The sequence below is a fragment of the Mercenaria mercenaria genome, chromosome 8 (genome assembly GCF_021730395.1).
Source record: "Mercenaria mercenaria strain notata chromosome 8, MADL_Memer_1, whole genome shotgun sequence".
Classification (NCBI taxonomy): Eukaryota; Metazoa; Mollusca; class Bivalvia; order Venerida; family Veneridae; genus Mercenaria; species Mercenaria mercenaria.
In genome coordinates, this window is record NC_069368.1 from 8,993,146 (window position 1) to 9,013,531 (window position 20,386).

General features: G+C 35.5%; 1 protein-coding gene across 1 annotated transcript in view; it reads left to right on the plus strand.

Annotated features, from left to right (window-relative positions):
• Nucleotides 1-2,654: 2,654 nt before the first annotated feature.
• LOC123523089 (ribosome biogenesis protein NSA2 homolog) overlaps nucleotides 2,655-20,386 on the plus strand; it is a 30,263-nt gene continuing 12,531 nt past the window's right edge. Inside the window, exon 1 of the mRNA XM_045300718.2 lies at nucleotides 2,655-2,812. Coding sequence (XP_045156653.1) covers nucleotides 2,810-2,812 — 3 coding nt within the window. The 5' untranslated portion in view covers nucleotides 2,655-2,809. The remainder of the gene's footprint in view (nucleotides 2,813-20,386) is intronic.

Sequence of the window (20,386 nt, forward strand, 5' to 3'; positions counted from 1 at the left end):
ATTTTGTAGAATCAAATATGATTTCATGGCAAAGGTTCTTGTTCAGACAATAAGAAGTTGTAAAGGCAATAGCAAAAAGACCGCAGTCAATATTGTTGGTTTGTGTTATGACACGGGGCACTATAATGTTTATACTTTTTAAGTCTCTGCTGTATATTTTTGAAAGTTGAATTTTTAATCCATCGGGTTTTATTCTGTCGCTTTCTCTGTCATTTCCTAGACTGTCTATAAAATAAATTTTACCCTGAAGATTGATACTACAAACCCAGTGGTCTTTATGTGTATGACGTATCTGGCATGATGGTACCATAGATTTGTTGTAATGCCATCTTTCTTCTACATCACTGAAAGTGGGGACAAGCTCAGTTAATTGTAATCCTGCTATTTTGTTTCCAACTTGTTTCCATAACAGTTTGTTTACAGCTTCCATCTTATTATTCAATATGCATTTTTTTATCATCCATACTTAGACCTAAGTCACTTTTCCACATTTCTACAGTAACCGCGTTGTCATCTCTACTAATATTTAAATCTATTAAATTGTCATGTTCATCTATGAATGGTAAGGGTTCAAGTTTTGGTATTTTATTGCTGAAATCATTTTCAAATTGTAACTTTCTTTTATTTTCTGATTTTGGAGTCGCTGCATTCTTTAAGATAGATCTTGGTGTTGACATCGCTGAAAATAGTGTCTTTTTAGCCTTTCCAGATGTCTCTTTTGACTCAATGTCAATGATTTTGGAGTTACGCATATTAATTTGAGAATTTTCAGTTTTAAATATTGAGTCAGGAGCTGAAGTGATAATTATGTCGTTATCCCCTTTGTGTCCTTTTTTTGTACCACACTTTCTCATTGTTTTAGGACGGCCGTTTCTTCGGAGCTGAGTTAGATTAAATACTTTTTTCTCTTCTGGTATTTTCATTCCCATGATTTTCATGGCCGCAACTATGTGATAGCACCGACTTGTTGCGGGACAATTGCACTTTTCGTTGGGAAAAAGAGAAACCGAATACTTCTCATTCCTGGAACCTTTAACCATGAATGCTGACATTTTTGGAATAAAAACAATCCCATCTTCTTCGATGGCGCGTTCTGCAAGCGCATATTGACTTTTTATCGGGTCTATTTTTTTTGGTTTCTGTTTTTTTTGTTGGCTCATATGAGTTCAAAGTTAAAACTTCTCCTTTTATTAATTTAACAAGTTTGTCTGGATGGCATTCCTTTTTTGGTAGCTTGACGGTTTCAGGATCTAGAGTGGCATATTCAAAATTATTTTTAATGTCCATTCACTTTCCGAATGTTCATTGCGTCAAATCACTCAAGTCATTTCCCTGAGAGCAATAAAGGTATAATACAATTTCATCAAGAGCCCTTTCTTTGTATTCTATAAGTCTTTTTAATTTTGCATTTAAACTCTCACTAACATTGTTTGTGATACCGGAATAATGGTTGTAAATGTCTCTTCTAAAATCCATCTTGCTGCGTGGTTGATTATATTTTCTTTTAAATTTGTGTTAAAATATTCTACAAAGGATTGGCTCCAAAGCTGTTGTTTCGTTTCTAAATCTTGTTCAAGTAATAATTGGCTTCCACACTGTAATAAAGCTTTAACATTATTTTTTTTTTTTCTGAAGTAATATCCTAACTTATTATATTTATACCCCTACAAACGAAAATTAGGGGGGTATATTGGAGTAACCTCTCGTACACTTTTTTGTCATCTGACTGACCCCCATGCTTTGTTACCCAAAATTTTACATCATTTAAAATATGATTCCAACATACGAGAACTGTAGATTTTTTCAGTAGTGTTTTAAATGCATTTATGATACCCTTCTCTCTATCTGAAACCAATGGTTATGTCACTGTCTATTAATTTTGGAATATTCTTCTTCAGTTTGTTTATGAAATTCTCATGACAAGATTGAAATTTTCGCTCATGAATCATGTATGCGACAGGAATGACCGGGCGCTCTTTAAACATTGGGTGTTGAATAGCAGCAGTCGATACATAGAAATCACCTAAATTAAAAGTAGTGTCATAATAGAGTTTTATATCAATTTCTTTAACTTGTAGCAATTTATTAACCTCGTCAAAAAATTCTTTATTCCCCACAATCACCTCCAAGTCTGGAATTGTTTTTGTATATAATATGTAATTATCAAGCGGACGGACAAGGTGACTCCAATATACCTCCCCCCCCCCCCCATAATTTTCGTTTGTAGGGGTATAAATATAATAAGTTAGGATATTACTTCAGAAAAAATAATCTACAACATAAAGCGATCGACATGGGAATCAAATCAAGAAACGAAGAAAATTATTAAAGGGAAGTAATAACAACTATAAACAAAGAGTAAACTAAAATAATTCAGAAATAAAAAAGAAGAACATTATCTTTTGCCAGAAAATATTAAAAAATATTCAGCAAATTTACACGAAGACATGCAGTAGGTCTATATAATACCAAAAAATAAATACCTATTGAATTAAACAAATTGTAAATAAATACCATGCAGAATAGCACAGGCACAATTTATATGTACCCAGCATTCACACGGCAATCAATTTGCATTATCATTTGTAAGATGAGGCACTTAATCAACTGATGATAGTTTTTTTTAAGAAGCACTCCACACACGTTTTTTTTTACAGTACGGTACGGAACAGAAAAAAGGCAAAACATGCGCATGCTCTGTCGTAACTTCCTTTCAAAACAACAACAACAACAACACGAGAAAGACATGTAAATTTCACAATATAACTTCAAAATATATTGAATTCCTCTATCTAAAACAGTCGAAAAAATGGTAGGTGACAAACATTTAGTTCTATTTTATTTCTGTTATGTTGTACATTTAATTATTTTAAGCAGTATTCAGATATTCAAAGGATGGTTAACGAAAAGAACACGGATTAAATAGATTTCGGATACTTCAGGTATTTAATTGACTTTTTTAAAATAGAGTGTTGAAAATAAATAACGTAACTGAAATAAGACTTATATAAATTAAGGCACCGCCTAGCATTGGGGATTTATATTTTTATATATCCGCTTAGAAAGAATTATTCAACGCTCAAGAAAGTGAAACTTCGCTCTAAACTGTAGTTTACATTTAGTGTCATCATACCTCTTACAGCGAATAATACTTTGCAGAATTTCCGGGAGCCGTGACGGTGACGTCATTCAGCGTTCTCGCACTACCTTTAGGATTTTTAGTTTGTTTGCACTTCATGCAGAAACTTGACGGGTTTTACACTTCCTTACTGTTTTAAAAGTGTTTTTCAGTTGCATGTACAGTTTTCATTACGAAAAAGAAGTAAAATAATCATGTTAGCGCGGTTTACGAATTTCTGTGACTGATTCGGGGCGCTCGGATGTTCATGCAGACAACCAGTCTGCGGTGTGTATATAAACCGGAACCGGAAAACATAAAAAGAAATGTCTCAGTATATGCAGACAACAAAGATGAATAACTATATACGGACGTTACCGTCTCGGGGATTTTCATCCCCTATAAATTTCACACTGTTTTATTAACGTTTCGGCCTTAAGGACTTTATCAAAATGACAAGTCACTAGTAATTCGCATCATCATGTGTGTGTGTAGATCGTATTCCGCTTTTGTTGTAGGGATGACCGCTTCTGTGCTGTATCGTTGTCATCTCTGGTTACTGTTACTCTTATTGTGCTTATTCTCTGTTGCTTTATACAAAAGTGTTTTCTAGTATTTTGACTTAATTTTAATTTGAGGGAAGAAGTTGAATTGACATTAATCAAATCTCTCTGAATCTGTTATGTATTTACTGAAAGCTTTGACCAGTTCTTCTCTCACAGCATCTGTCGTTTGATCGAATTCTTCAACCAATGTGGCCAGGGAAATTGTGCTGCATTCGATGGCATGTCTGAACAGGATGTCTTCTACAGTTCTCTCTAGTGTCTCTCTCTGTTGACTGTACTTCGGACAACTGAAGATGAAGTGATCTACTGTTTCTGGCACAGGGCAGCTGTCACAATTTTTGGAGCAGTTCTTATCAATTTTTGCCCAGTGGTTATTAAGTTTACTGTGGCCACATAGAAGCTGGTTCAAAATTGAAAAGGTTTTCCTGTCATTTTCACCTGTACAATTCCTTTTCCCTGCTTTAGTATAAATGTCCTGGATAATGTCTGACTTTTCTGACAATAAAAACTTGTTGCTCCATTTATTTATGACTTTTTCTTTCATTATCTTAACTGCTTCCCTTGCATCTAATATACCTGTTTCGTCCTCCTCTTCAGACATACTGATTTCTGTCGCGGCTAATTTGGCTTGTCTGTCAGCAAGTTCATTTCCAGTAATATTCCTGTGTCCAATTTTGTTTTGTCTGTCTTGTATTTTTGCCAAATATCTTTTGATGTTTGTAATGGACTCTATTTTGGTTGATGGAACTTCTTAACAAAATGCCAATAAGATTGCAGATTGACAATCAGTGAAGAAATGGACAATTCTGTTTTCTATCATACTGGCTTCAGCAAGGAATTGAAGGGCTATTTCAATTCCAACAATTTCTCCAGAGTAATTGTTGCTGTTTTTACTGACTCCCTTCTTTAGAAGAACTGGGGCTGAAAAGTATCCCTCTAAATATACTGCAGCACCAGTGGGACCAGGATTGCCAAGAGATGACCCGTCTGTAAAAGCCAAGACTGTGTGTTCATCACAAGACTCTATCACGCTATACACATTTTCAACCTGCATGTCTTTGTTTTCTTTGAATTCACTACTGACTACATATTCCTTCCGTCTTGACAGACCATAGTATTCCCTATTGTACTCAAATTCTTTTTCAATATTTTCCAGTTGGATATTATCCCTTAACTCATTAAATACTGTCATTAGAAGTAGGAATGCTGTTGGTTTACACTTGTGGTTGATTTCATCATAGCGTTCTCTCAAATTATACAACAACAAATGAAATACAAAGCTGAAACTGACGTAACGTTGTTAAACATCACCGTCAAGTCCCACTAAAAATCGAAACATTTTTATGATTCACAGGAAGTGTCAATAGTTATCCTGTAAATATGAAAGTATATAGTTTTACATATTAAATGGAAAATATCGGGAACAATTTCAATATAAATGCAGATGCATGTCAATTGCATGAAAAGCATCCAGTGTTAAACACAGGACACAACAAAGAAAAATCAATCAGTACACTTTTACCTTTGGATAATGTAGGAATATATACTACAATTATATGTACAAAAAATAGACAAAGGCAAACAAACATATTCACAAAATTGTTCATTCAGCCAGGCCAAAATTAAGATTAGGTTTGTTTGCTGTCTCCCGACTGACCCGCGAAAAACACTGCACTCCGAATTTTTTTTATTGGCCCACTGAGCAGAATATTTTTTTATAAGTTCCTATCAGCTGCAGAACATTAACCCAAACTGCATTCACATGACAGAGCAGCACTTTCAATAAACCCCAAACGTCTATCACTTTCAATTAACCCCCGAATTTCTATCACTGGCCGATAATTACATCAGCCAGTGTGTTTGCATCACAAGGTGTGAAAAATATATTAGATGACTGATGATTGCTGCATTGACAAGCTTACAAAATTAGTTTCATGTTGCCGACGAGTGCAAAAAGCTAATTTTCAAAGCGCGAAATACCATACTTACGTCAGACTGTTATAATATTTTTCTAGATGTAAAATGTTATTTTTGCTCATACATTTCCAGGGTTTCCACTGGGCACATTTCTTTTCCGCCACTTAAATTTTTTAAAGAAATAGTTGCGTGCGGCGGGGATGAATAATGTCGAAAAAATTAGAATGAATATAATATCACTCAATTAGTTCAGTTTTTAAAATTTATTTTCTACATTCCACAAATAACTCAACAAGCAGATGCATACACATTAACATTGATTTATCATGTAAGGATAAGTAGTCAGTTCAAAATTATATACCTTTTTTTTTTCAATCTCTTTTTCATTTCATCAGGCCTCGACCTTAACTTTTTTCAGGAGTTGCCAGCAGGTCCACCAACTGCTAAAATCTAGTAGACCTGCTCAGACTTTCGTGGACCTCCAATTCTATCACATAAATTGTGATGTTGTAGACATCATAACTTCATATGACTCAAAGAAACAGGACTTATTTCTAAAATAATTTAAAATGGAAGACAGTAGCAATCTGTTATCCCGAAAAATAATTATTTTGAAAAGTGTCCCAAAATATGGACACAGTAATTATCATCCTCCCGACCCGTGTTGAAAGTGAAAAAAAAAACATCAACAATTATCGGTAATAATTCTGATGATAAACTAAGTAAATGGTCTTGTTTTCATGATCAATTAACACCACCTCAAACTACGGAATTCCGTTAGGGCCATCCCCTTTGTATGTGTTGATCTGAAACGCGATACTCGATAGTACGATGATGTAAACGCGAAATCACGAAACTACGATAACAAAAACGCGACAACACGATGATGATAACGCGATACTACGATAACGAAAACGCGATAATACGATAGTACGATGATGATAATGCGATATACTATCGCGTTTTCACCATCGTACTGTCGTATTATCGCGTTTTCGTTATCGTAGTATCGTGATTTCGCAATATCATTATCGTACTATCGCGTTATCACCATCGTACTGTCGCGTTATCACCATCGTACTGCCACGTTATCATCATCGTACTGTCGCGTTATCACCATCGTATTGTCGCGTTATCACCATTGTACTGTCGCGTTATCATTATCGCACCATCGCCTTCCGGTGCGCATGTGCATGCTAAAAATGAGAAGATTAGAAGTTATACTTTTAGAACTACAGCTCCTGCTCTAGCGATAGGGCGATAGGCAGATTTGAACGCGGGTGCTAGTGTGTGAAAATCTTGATTTGTAATGATGATCCTCCTATAGCTACAGCTGCTAGTTAGTCAAAAGCAAAAAATAATTAACATTTTTCCATGCTTTTTTAGCTTTCGTCAATTTAAGAGTCATTTACAGAAAATGAATTTAGGGAGACAAAGCGTGTTGGATGTTGAACAGGTTCAGAATGCTGTGCAGATATAATTTTACTGCATTTCTCATTGCTGTAAAATCATAAATAAAATGTCTGAGTAAGGGGGCGTTAACTTACTTTTGGTTGTAAACTGCTTTACTTTTTATTTTATTTTTGCTGAAAATTGCCAGACTTTGATGCATTAAAAGAAACTATGTGCCATGAAAACTGCAAACAATATTCTTCGAATATTTGCGATGCTCCGATTTCAGTGTTGTTATGCGTCTTACGGAATTCAACATCAATGACCTGAGCTTTACAAGACATGCATTTGCTTTTCAGTGTTGAAATATAAACCATCATATTTGTGAAAATATTCATCATCATATTTGTGAAAATATTCATGTCAGACCAAAATAAAAACAAACAAAAAACGTCCTGATCATGGTACAATATAACATTCTTATTTTTTCTTGTTATCATATACTATATAGAAAACTCAAACCGATTGACCTGCAGAGTTTTTGCCTAAGTACATATTTGGTTTTAGCTGAAAAAACGTTTTACAACCCATTAGCAAGCAATAGAAATCATTTTTAATTTCAACAGAGCTTAAATAACAAGATAAATAGAAACCAGAACACTGGAGAGGAAATTCTTCTGTGCGCATGGGCACCGGAAGGCAATAGTACGATGATGATAACGCGATAGTACGCAGGGATCGCGCTGTCAGGCGCCAAATGCGCCGATTTACAAATTCTGGCGCTAGTTTGGATCAGTTGGCGAAAGTTTCTGGCGACAACAAAGCAAAGATCGGGCCGAGACATTTTTTTAATGACACCAAGGATCATCCTACCTAGTCGCTGTGAAGTTAATTATCGCCTGCGGGCGTATCCGAATCGCCGAGTTGTAATCTGTTTGTTTAATTAATTAATGTTGTAAAACCGATGTCAATTATCGATAAATCCCTGGTTAACTCCGCCTACTTGCCTGTCAAACTTCAACCAATCGTAGCGTTATTTATCAATATTGCAAGCCGCCGCCATTTTAAAAATTTTCAGTCGGCGTGAAAAGCCGATAATTTTATCGAGTGCAGACTAAAACCTTCTTCAGCATGATCTTAATGTATCAGTCTTACGTTATTTCTTGATTTTATTATAAAAATGCCTCCAAATTTATTTCAATCACGGCCAATTTCTATAAATGAATTGCCCGGGAACCAATTCCGCGGACGTCTGAACAGCCGTATAAATACATGTTATTTGTAAAAATATTGAGAAGTTTGGTTTTGTTTTCGAAAAATTAATAAATAAATCGAGTAAAACTATAAATCTGAACAAGTTGATGCAAGAATCGGGCATTTTTAAAGCAAAAAAATCGAAACATGCACGAAAACTTCCACGGCGTTCGATCGTACACCTGATCAATTTACGAGTTTCGGACGCGAAAATTTCGGATGAAAATTTAAAGGGGACTTTTTTTTATAGCGCAGTTTGTACTTTATTTAGAAATGATTAAAAAATTGTAAGACACTCGTTTTACTAAAATGTTCTTTAAACTTTGCTTTTTATTCTATTTGTTTTGTTACTTTTGTAGTTTTGAAATTGAACTTAAATAAATGAAGTTGAATTTTAGTATTTGTTTTCGTTCTTGTAGTTTATAATTCAGGTAAAATCTCTTGGCACTGGCACCAATGTTGGCTCCAGTGGCTCCTCTTTGGCTCCAACTTTTGCCAAATGGCGAAAGTGTTGGCGACAGCTTAGAAATATCCAGAGCCACCCCTGTAGTACGATGGTGATAACGCGACAGTACGATGACGATAATGCGACAGTACGATGATGATAACGCGACAGTACGATGGTGATAACGCGATAGTACGATAATGATATTGCGAAATCACGATACTACAATAACAAAAATGCGATAATACGATAGTACGATGGTGAAAACGCGACAGTACGATGATGAAAACGCGATAGTGTATCGCATTATCATCATCGTACTATCGTATTATCGCGTTTTCGTTATCGTAGTATCGCGTTATCATCATCGTGCTGTCGCGTTTTCGTTATAGTGGTTTCGTGATTTCGCGTTTTCATCATCGTACTATCAAGTATCGCGTTTCCAGGCCTCGATCCTGACGGTAGCCCAGTAGCCCGAGGCTACCAGTTTTTCAGAAGGACTACCGAATTTCCCAAGCTGGGTAGTCCGTCGGGCTACTAAGTTTTCAAACATGTTAATAATAAAAGCGTGAAATTTCACCGATTTATCTGATGTTTCCTTTTAAATGACAACGATTTTTTCGGTCCGCATAACACCGGTCGGCCATTTTTCCGAAATTTAAATCTCTTAATTTTCACAATAATTACAAAAAGAACTTCATGAATCTGAAATGTACATCCTAAATACTAGCTTTTGTATATTTATGCATGAATTGATGACTTCAGATTTGCAATATATAAAGTAACTTTACAAAATTCAGAAAGTACATCCCTAAAAATTACCTGGATTGACTGGAATTTACCCGCGAATCGTAAAGATATCAAAACGTCATGCCAGTAATTTTCCATTCCACGAGCACGTGCGACCTATCGTATCGCCGTTACTTAAATGTTTATCGACAAGTATGCAAAAAATGCTTGTAGTGCATTCATTTTTTAATATAATCGCTTCAAATTTTCAGCACCGCTTTAGAAATAATACAGTTTGAATTCTATAACGATTTTAATAAGATGTCAACAGAAATGTAGGCAAAATTCTATAAAAACGATCGAAGTGTCATAAATTATTTGTAAAATTTCAAACAGCGCGATCTTAATTATTTATTTATTTCTAAAAGTAAATAAATAATACATACTTAATGAAAAAGCGGCAGCAATTTAAATACATCAAGTAAAACGATTTTTGGCAAACAGATTTCTGCAAGTGCGGATGAATAGGTTACGGGACCTTGTGAACGTAAATAAAAACAATGATTGTTTTAAAATAAAGCAGTATGATGTCGCTGTGGTTTTTAATAAGTTTAATAAGTAAATGAATCTTTGTACATGTCTTTTTTGACTCGACACTATGTCAGATATTCTTTTCAAACAATAATGGAAATTCCTTGAGGGCAAATAGGTCACAGAGGTAGGATATCTACTATTATCGTTTGACACATTTACCTGTCAGTTTGAACGGGATATTGCGCATTCGCTTTTAAAAAAAATTAAAAAAGATACTTTTTTACTGATTTCTTCTCAGCAATTTTAAGAACCGAGGCCGTACGATCAGACAGTGATGTGTCACATGGCGCGAAAAGATGACGTAATGCCATGACAATCTCGGGCAACTAAACCCCTTTGATCTCCACTTTAGATGCCAGGATACCGACACACTTCTTTTAGCTCTTTGAGGGGGTTTTAATTGATGATGAAAACATGATCAATTACTTGTTTATCAGCAGAATAATTACCGATAATTGTTAATGTTTTTTTTTTTTTTTTCGCTTTAAACACGGGTGGGTTGATGATGATTATTGTGTCCACGTCGCCCCGGACTGTGATAATAGGCTACATTTACTTGATCATAATGCAAAAAAAAAAAAAAATACCGACCTACCGACCGTACTTTTTTTGGCCATGCCACCAGAAACAACATTTTTTGGGGGTTGGGGGGGGGGGGGGGGGGGGGGGGGCTAACCAGGCTGATCCATTATTGCAGTTAAATTTGAACAGCTACACTATATTTTAAAGGTCCTGGCTAAAAAAGTAAGTTTTAGAAGGGTAGAGCAAATTTGAACCCCACGCCTGGCAACTAGATACTGGTATAGATCTTACTTTTTTTCTACAGTTTTCTCCCATAATTTCTGTCTGCTAGTTACTTGAATATTGTGACATGGTTATCCACTTACGTTGGCTTAGCCTGCCCATGGATAGTGTGGGTAGGTTTGTTGCCTACCATTTAAATAACTGAATGTTCAATCAAGCATAAACTAAAATACATCATATTTATAAACAAAATGATTTCGGGCAATTAAAAAATGTTTTCTGGCAAATGGTTTTCTTAACTTACTTGCCCGAAAGGACAATTGCTGGAAAAAAAAATAAGGTGAAGACTGTAATATATTTTTCTCTTTTCCAAAACGGGACTACCAGAAACCTGGTCGGGCTACTTGATTTCACAAGTTGGTAGCCCTGCTGGCTACCAGCAAAAGTAGGTTAAGATCGAGGCCTGGTTTCAGATCAATACATTCAAAGGCGATGGCTCTAACGGAATTCCGTATCAAACAGCTAAAAGAAGTGTGTCGGTTATTGTGGCATCTGAAGTGGAGATCAAAGCGGTATAGTTTCCCCGAGATTGTCATGGCATTACGTCATGTTTTCGCGCCATGTGACACATCACTGTCTGATCGTACTTTCTCGATTCCTTTAATTGTTGAGAAGAAATCAGTAAAAAAGTTTTTTCTTTATTTTTTTTAAAAGCGAATGTGCAATATCCCGAATAAACTGACATGTAAATGTGTCAAATCGTGAACGATGATAGTGGATGTCCTACCTCTGTGACCTATTTGCCCTCAAGAAATTTACATTATTGTTTGAGAAGAATATCTAACAAAGTGTTGTGTCAAAAATACATGTAAAAGAATCATTTAAAACTTACTAAAAACCGCAACGACATCATACTGCTTTATTTCAAAACCACATTTCTATTTACGTTCGTGAGGTCACGTAACCTATTCTGCTGCGCTAACAGAAATCTGTTTGCCAAAAATCGTTTTACTCCATGTATTTAAATTGCTGCCGCTTTTTCATGATTTAAGATTTTTTAATTGTGTTTTTTGCACTTTCTGGTCAAAAGTCTGAATTTTATTACTATAGTATGTACCGTTTATTTACTTTAACCCTTTACTCCATATACATTTAGCCTAATTAGGCTTATCATATCCATACAGCTTTACTGATAATCAGTACACTATCTCCATACAGGATATTGGGGAAAAAATGCAAATTTATACCTGTGTTATTAAATTCAATATTACTATATTTAATATTGTTTTAAACACTTAGTAACCAACATAAAGTTTTTTCACAATTAAATTTTCTTTCTAATGGTACATTTTACATAAAAGTGTGATAAATATTTCTTGACATACAAAGCTTTAAACCCATTAGTTTACTTTTCTATAATAATTTTAGCTACTTTTCTATTGATGGTACTTATTTATTTCTGCATTTTCCCCTGGTATATTAGTTACACAATGTTTTTATAAGAATAATTGATCAAAAGCAATTTTATCAGCTTATAAAAACACTCATCAGTAAAATTTCTTAACATACATGTGATCTCCCGCGCGGGAGGGTCAAAATCCCGATTTTTTCACCTTGCCTCCCGTCTCCCGACCAAAACCATATTTCTCCCGCTTTTCAAAAAAAAAAAAATCAGTATTATGACTGGGTTGATAATTACCGAGGAGTGCCAAACATGTTTGCACAGTAAATCAAAGTGTCACCGACTGTTGTGTATTATACATGTTTGACACACATGTAGCTGGAGGAAAGAGTTGTTTTTCACAGGTGAATTTTTAATTGTTTGTTTTGATAAGGGATTAGACAAGCAGGGCATTTTCCACCTGTCTCACGCGTGGCCGAATATCTGCCCATTCTCAATGCCAATTAAAGCTCCATTTTTTACCAGTTTGAAGCAAAAAACTCCAGTCATAAGAAATAATTCCCAACTGAAATGAATTTGATTATTCAAAGAAAAATTTTGCTCGGTGATAAAATTACATCTAAAATAATTGTTGGAAAAACCAACCAATTACTATTTTTAGAACAGGAGTGTTATTTCCCCTTATGGAGTCACGCCATTTTCTTCCAATGTTTACCAAATTAATTTGCTACTAAATCGGACATATTTCATTGAAAATTGGATGAAAACACACACTCATTTATTTGATAACATCAATCTACATTATTATGGTAAGGGTAAATACACGTTGGTGCATTTGTGTTTTCATTTTTCATGTCAAAATCATCAGTATTTTTATACACAAGTGGGTGGGGTAAGGAATTTACATAATTTATGAGTTGTGTTCAGACCAATTAGAGCTTCGTTTTTTTTAAGTCCTCGGGTAGTAAATAATGTTAATGCATGTTCACCTTCATGTCAGACCTAAATTGAGACTTTGTTTCTACAAATTTAATCTGTTAAGAAAGTTTAAGTTAGAACATTAGGGAGCTTCTGTAAGATAGCATGCTCGACTTTTCTCAGTGATGGACTCTGAATTAAAGCTTTGCCAGTAAAAGGGGCAATTAAAGCTTTGCCAGTAAAAGGGGCATAATAGTAAATAGCTTTGAATGTAACAGAGATATTAGACATTATATAAAACTTCAACAAACAAAAAAATGAAGTTAAAAAGTGGCATAGCACCGTCAAAATTCAAATCAGGAGTTATGAGGATTGTTTCTTCTGGTGTAGACTTATATACATTATTTTGTGGCCAAAAATGTTGGATTTTGCCTCTAAGTTATGTGTCGGCGTGCTTAATTTATGTCCATGAAAAACCTCCAGTTTTGAGACCCCAACTCCAGCTGAAAAATGGCAAACCTCCAGTTTTGGGATTCTGAACTTATCACATGTATGTAATCTTAATTGGATTAACATCAAAGTTGCCTACAATTATCCATAGCACACGCCAATTATCCAAAGATCACCCCAATCAACCATACCCCACACTGATAAGTAATATACAGACATATGTCATAAAATTCCTTAGTGCAGCAGGTAATTAGCTGTTAATTTGTCTTCAGGGTAAATCAGACCAATATGTATTTGCAACAGTTACTTTTTTAATCCATCATAAAGTGTATATTTTTTATATAAATCCATTGAAAAAAAAAAAGTTCCGCTTTCTAAATCACCTGGGAAATGCAGAAACCTAAAAAAAATTACAGTACTATTTTTAGCTTGCACAAATTCACAATTTGTACAAATAAGTACTACACAAATTCATAATTTGTAAAGATAAACTTGGGGGTATAATTAGCCTTGATCAGGCTAATTTTAGCTCAAGATGAAACTTTCCTCACAGTAATTTTCCATAAATACACTACCTCATTTCAGGTTTAAATTACCATTAAAAATCAAATATAAACCATATATTTTTTTGACAGATATCATTTGTACATGGTTTAAACTTTACAAAAATGCTTTTGTGGGATTCCTTGATGTTGTACTTTATTCATAATTTGCTTTTAAACTTGAAGGCGTCAAAAAGAGTATCTATCAGGGAATGGATAGAGGTGGTAAAAAGGGTATCTATCAGGGAATGGATAGAGGTGGTAAAAAGGGTATCTATCAGGGAATGGATAGAGGTGGTAAAAAGCGTATCTATGGAGTAAAGGGTTAAGAAAGAAATAAATAATCAAGATTGCGCTGTTGGAAATTTTACAAATTATTATATGAAAATTTGATCGTTTTTAAAGAATTTTGCCTACATTCCTGTCGATATCTTATTAAAATTGTTATAGAATTCAAACTGTATTAGTTCTCAAGCGGTGTTGAAAATTTGAAGCGATTATATTAAAAAATGAATGCACTACGCGCGTTTTTTGTGTCAAAAGTAACCGCGATGTAAATTAGATATTACGATAGGGCGCACGTGCTAGTGGAATGGAAAATTACCAGCATGACGTTTTGATATTTTTAGAATTTGCGGGTAAATTCCAGTCAATCCAGACAATTTTGCCTGATGTAATTTCTCAATTTGGTAAAGTTACCACGTAAAAACCACTCGCCCGATCGGTGGAGTAGTCCATTCGTGTTATCCTGACTTTAACTCGCCAATGCTTATAACTGTAGAATGTCGTACTTAAGGCAAAATCAACTTTCGTTTTGTGAATTCGCCGGTATGGGTACGATTGTTCCCCCTATTTTTAACTTTTAAGGGTTTTATTTTATTTGCAGACCGTGACTGAAAATTGGTTGACCGTCGGTCTACCCAACTTTTGATAGTTAGTGGACCTGCCGATATTTTGGTTGCGTCGGTCCAACGGTCCACCGCTAAGGTCGAGGCCTGTTCATACTTTAACCATGCAATTTGCTCTTGAACCAGTCTATCCTAATATCACATTGAATCAAAAGTAGGTTTAAATCTTCTCAACAATTTTCAAAACAAATCTATAAAACTATCCCTATATAGAGTTTACCAATTTTGAATTATCTCCCTGTAATGGTCATTTTTCACTACTAAGATGTTTCTAAAACATGAACATTTAGCTCTTTAATTTCTAACTTTTTATTTCAAAATTTATATAAGGTCATTTATCCAAAACAGCGTGTTTTATTTTATTTTATGACTTTTGAAAAGCTTTTTAAAAAGCTTAAAGTTTCATTATATATAAATCTAAATTTCTATAACTTTTCATACATATAAATGTATAGCGAAAATACCACCTAAAGGTACAAGTAGCTCTTTATTTTGATGCCCTTGGATGGTGCCGGGCACGTAAAAGAACCAAATGAACTGCTTTAGTTCATTTGTATCTCAAAGATTCTTCGACTGAAATTTTACGAGTGCGTAGATTTATCTAAAAGTAATATTTTATGATTGCGCAAATTTATCTAAATATCGATCGAGCAAATTTATCTATAATATCTTCAGATTGTCATTATTATCGATTACTTCGGCGAATAGGCTTGATATTAAAAATAACTTGCGTTTTAGGTTCAAGAAAATGGGTGGGGCTTTAGAAGAAGCACTCAGCAAATATTTCGTTTCATTTGCTTTCGTAATAGTAGGCGGGGCTTAATTTGGCGAATCAGATTGACTGACAGTCGTTCTTGTGTGGAGGAACACTCTCGTGACTCGGCAAAGTTTTAAATTATGCCCAGAGGTGTAATTTGGTATCGACACGGTGTATTGTCTTCGTGTATTGCTAAATATTGGATTATCCGTGACACGCTATGTATAATATTATTGATCGGTGATAGTCGGCACGATTCTATTGTAACGGTGTTGTTTGATACGATATCCGGTAGTAAAACAGACCGCTATACAGGTTTACCTCGGATGATTATTTCACATAAATTTAAAATTAACTGTGGATTTTTTTTCCCGCCAATTTAATTTTTTTTTCGCCAAAAAAGGAGTTGGCGAATAGCAGCGGAAACCCTGCATTTCAATAATTATGTTGCAAATAAGAATCAATCTTTTATAGAAAGCGTCGTAAAAAAGAAACAACTATTCACGTGCACAAAGTCGTCTGCTGCAATATTGCTGTCCGTTCTAAAAAAAAAACAACAACAAAAAACGTATTAAACCACAAAAAACTATATACAAAATTGTAAGAACCTCTTGTTCAACATCTTGGGATACTTTCGGTAAATTTGAAATGAGATCGATTGTGCACGCTTGCGAAAATAATTATGTTCACGGTTGTGGGTACTTTTAAAATTATAATTTTGGCGGGAAAGAAGCATGTGCGTTTCATGACTGATATTGTGTTTGCGGAAGGGTTACTCCAGTCTCTTTTTCAGGTCAATATGAATCAAAAGAGTATTTACAGCGGGAACTATTATTTCCTGTCCATTTCTGGTCCTGAGAAGGGTTACCTGTCTTATTCATTCAATACACCTCTCCCAATTAAACTCGTAGGCGCTGCCACCGAAAACGTTGTGCATGCTGCCATTTTTATTCGATGTCGCCGTGCAAACTTCATCAATTTATCGGATATTAATATGAAAATAGCTCAGAATCTCACGTTTCACGATTTGAAATACAGACAGGTAAACAAAAATCCTGATCTCTGAGCACTAAAATGAATTTATTGCTGAAGCACTCTGTATTATATTTTGGCAGGAAAACAATACACGTTCGTTTCATGTCGTAAGTTTTCTGTTAATTAAATGTGTGTATATTTTCCTCTTTACATATGCAAATAGATTTCAACATTTAGAGGCCTATGTAAATTACTATAAGTAAAGTTTCAGAAATGTAGATTGTGTTAGCAAACAGTATTTACAGAAGGAAATCGACGTCCGGAGATTGGGAGTTTGACTTTTTTCGGTGAATCCTTTTAAACTACATGTACATTATCATGGATCCGTAGTCTCATCAGATATCACTCTCTCTCCCCCAATACATTAAGTTCGTCTGTTAAAAACAAACATGAACAAAATTAAATTATAAAAAAAAAAACTCAACCCTACAAAATGAAATACACGTTTTACACTACCACACATCTTACCCAGACTGAGGTCTCTTCCACATAAATTGATAACAACAATTTAGAATTTTAGTCATTGTTGTAGAAGAGAGAAGAGATCTAATAAATGTACCTTAAAGGCAGAATAAAGGACTTGATATATTATATAAATAGATTAAAAAAAACACATTAAAGGTGTGGATTGAGATACAAACAAAACTAATACAAAACATAATTAAAACCAATTTTCCCTTCAGAAAAAGTCAATGTTACTTAAGCCCTTAACTGATTGAGTTTATTTATATTCTCTCCAAAGAACCCCAAGTTTTGCTTTCATGTTTAGTCCATTTGGTGTCTCTGTCTACAATTTGTGGATTCACTCAAGTTCCTTGATTTGTCGGTAGTATCTACTGTTGTCTGTCATGTGCTCTAATACCGAAACAGCAACATCATCTATGTTATGGTCAGACATATTGAAATGTTCTGCCACCAGTTTTGTACGTTTCAGTCGTATGTCCACTTTATGCATCTATAATCTCTCTTTAAGTGATCTTGACGTTTCACCAACATATACAATTTTATCGTACTGAATACAGTTGATCCCATATACATTTGTATCAGGTTCCACGCCTGGCAGGTCTGCATTCGCTCTGCCCGTGCCGCTACGAGGCTACGGCCTTGTCATTGTTGTGCCTCCCTTTGTCTATCATGTCACACACCACACACTTTTTGTTACATCTGTGTTTCATATCGCCCATTTTGTATTGTCTCATAACCCTGTTTGTCTTCGGGATCAAAGGAACGTGTACTCCATTTGATGTCACTGCTGTTTACATGTATTAAATTAAGAGATAGTGCAATACACATTTAATATCAAATGGACTGAGAAATGCTTTTATGTTTTTTAGCTCACCTGTCACAAAGTGACAAGGTGAGCTTTTGTGATCGCGCGGCGTCCGTCGTCATGCGTGCGTGCGTGCGTGCGTCCGTAAACTTTTGCTTGTGACCACTCTAGAGGTCACATTTTTCATGGGATCTTTATGAAAGTTGGTCAGAATGTTCACCTTGATTATATCTAGGTCAAGCTCGAAACTGGGTCACGTGCCGTCAAAAACTAGGTCAGTAGGTCTAAAAATAGAAAAACCTTGTGACCTCTCTAGAGGCCATATTTTTCAATGGATCTTCATGAAAATTGGTCAGAATGTTTACCTTGATGATATCTAGATCAAATTCGAAACTGGGTCACGTGGGTTTAAAAACTAGGTCAGTAGATCTAAAAATAGAAAAACCTTGTGACCTCTCTAGAGGCCATATTTTTCATGAGATCTTCATGAATATTGGTCAGAATGTTCACCTTGATGATATCTAGGTCAGGTTTATAACTGGGTCATGTGCGGTCAAAAACTAGGTCAGTAGATCGAAAAATAGAAAAACCTTGTGACCTCTCTAGAGGCCATATTTTTCACGAGATCTTCATGAAAATTGGTGAGAATGTTCACCTTGATGATATCTAGGGCAAATTTAAAAGTGGGTCACGTGCCTTCAAAAACTAGGTCATTAGGTCAAATAATAGAAAAACCTTGTGACCTCTCTAGAGGCCATATTTTTCAATGGATCTTCATGAAAATTGGTCAGAATTTTTTATCTTGATGATATCTAGGTCACATGTGCTCAAAAACTAGGTCACTATGTCAAATAATAGAAATAACGGCGTCATACTCGGTTCAACACTGGGTCATGTGGGGATAGGTGAGCGATTCAGGACCATCATGGTCCTCTTGTTTAACTCAAGGCTCAAGGTGAGCTTTTGTAACCACTTGATGTCCGTCGTCCGTCTGTCAACAATTTCTTGTCTGCACGATAGCGGTTTCATTTATGATTTGACTTAACCAAACTTGCACACAACTTATCACCATAAGATCATCATCTTGGTTCCTTTCTTGAACCAGTCATATTCCACCATGGATTCTAGAGTAACGGTCCCTGAAAGTGCCAGAAATTGGCTATTTTGGACTTGTCTGCACAATAGCAGTTTCATTTATGATTGGATTTAACCAGACTTGCACACAAGCTGTATCACCATGAGATCTCAGTTCCTTTCTTGAAACAGTCATATTCCACAATGGGTTCCAGAGTTAGGGTCCCTGAAAGGCTATTTTGGTCTTGTCTGCACAAAAGCGGTTTCATTTATGATTGGATTGTAACCAAACTTGCACACAACTTGTATCACCATAAGGTCTTGGTTCCTGTCTTGAACCAACGGTTCTAGAGTTAATGGCCCCTGAAAGGGTAAAAAATTGGCTATTTTGGTGATCTCCATATTCAAAGACAACATAGCTTTCTATAGAATGGAAGTTTCTTAACATCACACAAAATGCATGTCCATACTTGTAAATTAGCAGTGCTCAGTCTGAAGTATGACCCTGTGGGTCAATATATGCCACACCCAGGGCGTCCCTTGTTTTACATTGACTTACATAGGAATAATCTTTAAAAATCTTCTTGTGCAGAACCATAAGGCCCAGACCAGATATTTGGTATTTAGTAATAGTATTGTCTAGTGGTGAACTATCAAGTTTGTTCAAATCATGACCCTGGGGTCAAAATTGACTGCGCCCTGGGGTCAACAATTTTCACATTGGCTTATATTGGGAAAGACCTTTAAGTCCTTTAAAAAAAATCTTTTCTGAAACCTTAAGGCCCAAAGCTTAGATATTTGGTATTTGGCATGCTGTAGTGGTTCTCTACCAAGATTGTTCAAATCATGACCCTGGGGTCAATATAGGCCACGCCCGGGTGCTCCCTTGATGTCGAGCCCGCTTGCGGAAGTGAAGACATAGTTGGCCAAATGGCTGTTCGGTGTGTATGCGTGCGTCCTTCCGGATTTGTTTGTCCGGACCATAACTTTGACATGTATGGAGCAATCTTGTTTATATTTGGAACCTCAGTGAGACGGAGTGTCCTGCGCAAACCCCAGGTTCCTATCTCAAATGTCAAGGTCACAGTTGGAGGTCAAAGGTCATGTCAGATCTTGCCCGGCCCATAACTTTGACATGCATTGAGGAATTTTGTTTATATTTGGCATGAATGTTGAACTAAATGAGACAGACTCTATCTCAAAGGTCAAAGGGCGGGCTCGACATGTTGCCCATGGGCATCTTGTTTTGCATAGACTTATTTGTTTTTGAA